This window comes from Sesamum indicum, linkage group LG3, assembly GCF_000512975.1.
Source record: "Sesamum indicum cultivar Zhongzhi No. 13 linkage group LG3, S_indicum_v1.0, whole genome shotgun sequence".
In the NCBI taxonomy this organism is placed as follows: Eukaryota; Viridiplantae; Streptophyta; class Magnoliopsida; order Lamiales; family Pedaliaceae; genus Sesamum; species Sesamum indicum.
The window spans coordinates 15894944-15902226 of record NC_026147.1 but is presented as its reverse complement, the minus strand read 5'-3'; the positions used below and the strand labels follow the sequence as shown (position 1 = coordinate 15902226).

The window sequence follows — 7283 nt, the reverse complement described above, 5'->3', positions numbered from 1 at the left end:
ATAGATCATAGATTATGAGATGCACATAAAATTATCCTTTTTTTTTTAATTGCAACTTACCATACAAACTACACAGTTTTGTAACTTACCATCCAACTTCATGTTTTGGTGGAATTTTATATGAAAAGAAGTTCACATGCAGAACACATATGAAATTTAAAGACAAATGCGTTCTCTATATAATACAGAGCTTAGCTTATGGTAAGTAGAGGAAATGTGGTAGGGCAGTCACAACTTGGCTAGCTAGCCATTCTAGACCAGCCATGCATTAATTATTTCAAATTTACCTGTAGTAAATCCCTGGGGATCATAACCTAAGCCTTGACTCCCTTCTCCACCTCTGTCAGATTAAGTACAAAGAATTAGCTAAGGTCACTTCCAAGCACTAGACCTATAAACGTGAAGTAGCAGACAAAGTCTCACATGATTGGTTGACAGTAAAATCTTTGCATGATTGCACAACCCACTCCTACCAATTCCAATTGTCTCCGGAATATTTCAAAAATCTTCCATATTGATTAGGTTCGTTTTTGAGTGATTTGTTTATAGTGTTCGATATTAGTTTTGGTCATTTTGGAGATAGATCAAAACATAGTAAATGTTTGTTTTGATTTATTTTGAAAGTTTTAGTGGTGTTTTGAAATATTTTGAAACAGTGTCTCATTTATTTTTAGTTAAAATAAGTTTACACTAATTATAGACCCTATAACTAAAAAAATTATATACACTCATAAATATATATAAATATATAAAAGAGACATGATTTGACAATGAATAATAGTTTTTGTCTCCCATTAAATAACATCAAACATACCATACTTATTTTGTATTATCTCAAAAAATAAATCAAAACATACACACTATCTCTAACACATACTTATTTATCTTTATTTTTCTCTCTCTATCTCCATAGAACATACCAAAATAGCCAAAAATAAAATCAAACATAGTGGTTGTGTTTTGTGGAGATAGAGAGAAAAAGATAAAGATAAATAAGTATGTGTTAGAGATAGTATGTATGTTTGGATTTGTTTTTGGAGATAATTTAAAATAAGTATTGTATGTTTAATAATGTGTTTTGGGAGACAAAAATTACTGTTCATTGTCAAATCATATCATTTTTATATATATTTATATATATGTATGGATTTATGCAAAAACAGTTAAAAACACTCAAATAAAGTATTTTTGTATAATAAAAAACATTAGATTTTGAACTTATCTCGGAGATAACTTGAAAATAAAAACAAACTTAGTGTTCAAAATTTGAGCAGTAGAACTCAGCTTATATTCAATTAATACGGTTAATTTTATGATTTGACATGCTCTAATCCAACTAATCATTTTATGAGGATTGATTGATATACTCGTATTCCAGTAACTATGTAATTAGGCACTCATACTTGTTTTTGTTACTTATGCTTCATGATTGTATTGGAAATATATGTGATGTATATAGTTGGCAAGAGACTTCAACGGACCCACATCATTAATAATCGAAAAAGCAGATCGGTGGATGGATGTTTGATTAACTACTAAAGGGAAAAATACTATTCCAGTCCTGTAAGTTAGGGTGGTAAATTTGATCCTCTAAAAATTGTGATAATTTTACTTCTTTTCAGTCGATTTGGGACTTTCGTTAATTTAATGATGTGGCAGTTCAAATTGTAATTTTTAATTGCAAATTTTGATTCTGTATTTTAAAAAGTTGACAGTTTTGGTCCTCTAACTTTGAATGTAGTGATTTTAGTCTTCTATTTTTTAAAATAGTGCTAATTTTTTGTCCTTAAGCACAATTAGTGATCATTTTGACATTTTATAATAAAAGCTTAGTAGTGCTATCAAATGCTCTTAGCGCAACAAATGATTCGCAGATACTTGACTTTTTCAACAACAAATGCGGTGAGACATTTACAATACACCAAGATCCAGGGTAGATTATCAATAAGGAGAGATTGATCAAATAAATTTTTTAAATGTTACAGTTCTTACTATTATTATAAAAGGAACTGATTGGAAAGAACTCGAGTTGAATACTTCAAAGTTCTCTCAAGATCCAAAAAAGATTCAAAAGACGGTTCAAAACTAAGGACTTAGGTTCATCCATATTTACCTCTGATAATAGCATTGTTGAACAAAAATATGGTTGAGATCTCTCCTTACTGGTATTCACCGAGATCTCGATGGGTCGTAGACATCTCACCACAATTGTTGTTATTTGTTGCTGAAAAAGTCAAATACCTATAAATCATCTGTTGCATTAGTGTGGTTGTAACAAGTTCATAAAATCAAGAGCTTGGAATACCTGGTGAGAAAGTAGCCAAACTAATGTATGAAGTTTATTGAGGCTTAATTTTATTTTGTAAGCATATTGAGTCTGATTAAAAATATCTAATATGACTATTGGGCTTTTACCAGAAAAGGGCGAATTGGTCAATAAATGAATTTAAGGACCAAAACTGTTACTATTTTGAAAAATAAAGGGCTAAAATCATTACATCCAAAGTTAGAGGACCAAAATTGCTAACTCCTTGTAGATAAGTGGCCAAAATTGCAATTAAAAATGACAACTTGAACTACTACGTCATCAAATTTACCGGAAGCCCCAATTTAAGTGTTGACATGGCCAATGATGTGGATTTTTTCGGCCAAATCGGCCGAAAATGAGTAATATCACCATAATTTTTAAGTTACAGGACCAGATTATAAATTTTAATTTGAATAGGACCAAAACTGCCTCTCACCTAGCTTACAGGACTAAGATTGTATTTTTTCCATTTACTAAATACCCCTTTCAATGCACGTGCTTATGCTTTGCACTTAGTGTCTATATAAATCATACATAATCCCATAACAAAACACATCCCAGAAGCCACAAAGAGTGAATATATATGGAGAACAATATTTCTAGTGGAGTGAGGAAAGGTACTTGGACTTCAGAAGAAGATGCTCTCTTGAAAAAATGCATTGAGGATTATGGAGAAGGAAAGTGGCATTTGGTCCCTATAAGAGCAGGTAATTATAGTTTTAATCGTTAATATTTTGTCATCCAAGTAATTGATGTTTTTTACACTTTATTATTTAACTTCATTGGAGATAAAATGCACCTTGATCCTGTAACATACGTCATTTGATGTTTTTACCTTTTTAACTTTCTATTGTAGCATTTTGGTCTTGTATGTTTTTAATTTTTGCGATTTCAATTCTTTGTTTGTCAGAGTTCATTTCCACTAGTAAGAAGAGTAAACTCCGGTAAAAAAAAATTCAAATTGTAAACATTAAAAAGATTTAGGATCAAAATATTATTCTAAAAAGTTGAAGGACAAAAATACTAACAAAAATGGGTCAATAGGAACAAAAGTCCAATTTTATTTTTATTTTTTTGGATAAAAGCTGCTTTTGCCTAGGCTAGGGGTTTGGCATAACCCCTACCCGTTTATTAATATCCAAATGTCAAAATATAATCAATTTTAAAATATCATGTGAGAGGTACATGCATTTTTTCAACGAGAAGTGTGAACTCTGAAGAAATAAGGACTAAAATCATGAAAATTAAAAAGATATAGAACCAAAATATTACCCTATAAAGTTAAAGGACGAAAAATTCAAATAACCTAAGTTACGAGATAAAAAATGCATTTAAACCATTTTTTGGGATAAATATATTTACACCCCTGCTCTATCATCTATTTATACAAACCACCTATATTTTTTAAATAATTAAGAAACTACCCCTGACAGCAAAAAAGTAGGGATAGTTTGTGTAATAATGTTGTCGTTTTCAGAAATTATATGCAATTTTTAAAAAAAAATTGGGTGATTTACGTAAAAAAATCATAGATAATGGGGTTGAAGCAAACAAAAAATGCTATTCCGCTATGGATTTTCTATCAGGTAGTAATAAAATGCTCTTCAGAAGAATATTATCCTCGTCGCTTGCAACCTAGATCTAACAAGAAATGCTGCAGGGGTTGAGAGATTTAGGAGTTTACAAAAGCAAGAGTTGGGGGTTCAGTTATTTAGGGATTTCATTGCATTTAGGGAGAAATAAATCAGATTTATTTTTTCTTTTAGACGGACCCCTAATTCCCAAATCCTCAAACAAATCGCATTTTTTTTTTATTAAAAGGTATGCATAGTTTTTGAATTCATTTTCTGGGTGTTTTATTTTGTTTTGTGAAAAAAAAGAGAGAAAAATAAAGATAATAAGTATGTGTCGGAGATAGACTGTATATGTTTGGATTTATTTTTAGAAATGATTTAAAATAAATTTAAAATAAGTGTTGTATGTTTGATGTGCTTTTGGAGGCAAAAGTTACTATTTATTGTCAAATTATATCTCTTTGATATATATTATATATATGTATATATATAGGTATTGTATGTTAATGTTGTATTTTTTGAAACAAAAATCACTCTTCATGTTTTATATTATATTTATATACATATATGTGTGTGTTTATATATATATATTTTATATATAGAAAGTCAAAACAAAAAATTCACACAAATATGGTGTAAAAAAAAATAGGCAAACATTGGTTGTATTTCGGCCCATCTCGAAAATCCCCCAAAAATGAAACCAAACGAGCTCTCTTTTTAAGATGTTTGCTTCAGTTGCGTTTTTAGAGGTAAAAAACTAAAAAATGGACGCATTTGCCCTTAAGTTTCACATGTGCCGTGTATATGAGCTTTTTTCGTCATAAAATTATACTGAGCATGAAATTAAATGGTAAGTTGTAAATTTCATATGATAAGTTGCAATCAAAGAAATAAAAATTAGATAGTAAAGTATTAAAATGGGCATAGTTCGGGAAAAAATGTAATATACCCTGAAATATATGTTTTCTTGCATGGAATCAAAAAATGCTATTTCGGATTTAATTTGCAGGGTTGAAAAGATGCCGGAAGAGTTGCAGATTGAGATGGTTAAATTATCTCAAGCCAGATATTAAAAGAAGTCACTTTACTACAGATGAAGTTGATCTCATTATGAGGCTTCATAAGTTGTTAGGCAATAGGTAAATTTAGAATAGTGTACTTATATTGCATGATTTTTGCCAAGCCGATTCCTATTTTTAAATAGGTTCTGGTTGGAGTTCATATTTCGATGAGGAAAGCCTTAAAAACAGTGAACAATAAATGGGGCAATTAAATCTTTTGTTTGTACTTTTAAAGTAAAAAAAAAAATCTTTTAAAGTGACATTTTTTCAAACAGTCACAATTGTTTTTATCTACGTCCGACTATTTTTTACTAACACTGTCATGATTTTGTTACAGTTTTTTCAATTTTATGTACAATAAACATTTTTCCGAAAGTAGAAGCCCCTTGCATGCCCTCCATAAAAAAACCATACACAATAATCTTTCCTTTTTCCCTAAACATAAAAAAAATATACACTAAAAAGACATGATTTTTTGTATTACTTCTACTTGGCTACAATTTATAGAAATATGGGAAGGATATGATTCAATTTTCGTGACAGAAGAGAGAAATTACTATGCTTTTTGCCTTAATTTCCTTCAAAATTTATTTTTTCCCCTCAAATATAGTTATATTCTTTTTTCAAAAAGCGGTCCCAAAGTGAAAAACAAACCAATTCCCTTTTCAGCCAAAAAAAAATTCAATGATCACATGCTACGCATGTGCTCTACACCGGTAAATTATCTACAAAAATGTGGATGAGGACCGATAGTGCTAATTTTTATGAGTTATGAGACTAAAGGTATTAATCCTAAAATAAATTGGACAAAAAATAAAACATGCCTAACTTATGGTACCAAAAATATTATTTCCCCAATGTCTGAAACAGATGGTCACTCATAGCTGGTAGACTTCCGGGAAGAACAGCAAACGACGTGAAGAACCTCTGGAATGGCCACATTGACAAAACAAGGAGGGCCAAAGTCGAGAAAATCATTACACGCAGCAACATCTTAAAACCCCGATCTCGAATTCCCTCCAACTTGAAAGTACGTCGGCCGAGCTTGGAAACAAGAGAAACAATACCTCCATCAGATCTTGTCTCTATAACTAATGAAGGTCCTGATGAATATTACAAACAATATCCATCTTCTGAAGCTGATGAATGCATAAGGTGGTGGAGCAACTTGCTTGAGACGACCAATATGGAAAATGTGATGGTTGACGATCTAGAGAAACAAACAGGGGAAACATCAGCGCGCTTGCATGATGGAGACAATGTCCATCGAGACAATGCGATCTTGGAAGGTGATGGAGATGAGTTCGGTGATTTGAACATTGTGGATTTTGGGGAACTTATGTGTGACGAATGGTAATTCGCGATCCGTGTTTGGCGTTGGATTGGAGGGTTAAATGTACTTTTCATCCTGTAACTTATGTATTTTGGTCCTCCGACACTAGGAATTGCAAAATCTCATTGGAAAGCAACATGTGCTCCTCAGGTGCCTCTTTTAGATTGGGGCTTTTTATGTGATTGGTCCATCTTTGCCTAAATGGATAAAATAAAAAATATATATATTGACATGGCATATACTGCCATGTCAAATCTGCTAACTAAGAGAAGGAGGGAAAACTTACTCATTCCCTCCTATTGTGAAATGTGGCTCAAATATCTTATTAAAAGGCTCAGAACCTGACCCACTAGACGGCCCATCCACCCACCTTGACTCGACCTGGTTCAGGTTCTTACTAATTAATTTTAGAATCCTAAATCTATTTCTCACGTCTCTCTTCTCTCTTATCTCTGCGCCGAACTCCATCTCTCTCTCTAGTTCCCCTATTCCTTAAATCTCTGAGATATGATTGCTGGTAAACATGGAGACTTATCATCATTTCCTCTATACAAGGCCTTGACCCCTTTCGGCTGAGATATAGAATACATACTGATCTTGCTCCTCCTTAGCAAAACAGCTCTGTGCGAAACCTTTTTTGGGTCTTAGTGACCGTGAGTTAGTAAGATCTCAGTGATCAGAACGTTGGTGTTCTTTCTTGGATGGAGCAACCGTGGGTCGTGTTGATCAGAAAAATCGGTGCTTAGAGATCGAGTTCTACTGGATCCGGCAGATCTGAACCTATTTTCAATATATATTGAGTTTGTTCAATTTTTTATTTTCATTATTGTATCTAAGGAGTTTCATACTCCACGCCGCTGTAATAGTCGAATAGGGTTCTCTGAAATATGAGGTTACCATTCTACAGTGGTATCAGAGCCTCATCTCTGAAGTCCGGTGACCTGGTGGTGGTAACGCTTTCTAAACCCCTCCTATTTTATTTCCGTATTTTCTTTTTGTCGATATTA

General features: G+C 32.2%; 1 protein-coding gene across 1 annotated transcript; it reads left to right on the top strand.

The window, feature by feature from the left end:
* LOC105158543 (transcription factor MYB114-like) lies at positions 2882–6364 on the top strand. The gene is made up of 3 exons (XM_011075326.2): positions 2882–3015; positions 4892–5021; positions 5814–6364. The coding sequence occupies exons 1-3, from the start codon at positions 2892–2894 to the stop codon at positions 6298–6300; spliced, it is 741 nt and encodes a 246-aa protein (XP_011073628.1). The 5' UTR covers positions 2882–2891; the 3' UTR covers positions 6301–6364.

Coding starts and splice junctions, on each gene's coding strand:
- LOC105158543 (XM_011075326.2), top strand. CDS start 2,892: ATGGAGAACAATATTTCTAGTGGAGTGAGGAAAGGTACTTGGACTTCA. Junction 3,016..4,891: donor TTTGGTCCCTATAAGAGCAG/GTAATTATAGTT, acceptor TTTAATTTGCAG/GGTTGAAAAGATGCCGGAAG. Junction 5,022..5,813: donor CATAAGTTGTTAGGCAATAG/GTAAATTTAGAA, acceptor TGTCTGAAACAG/ATGGTCACTCATAGCTGGTA.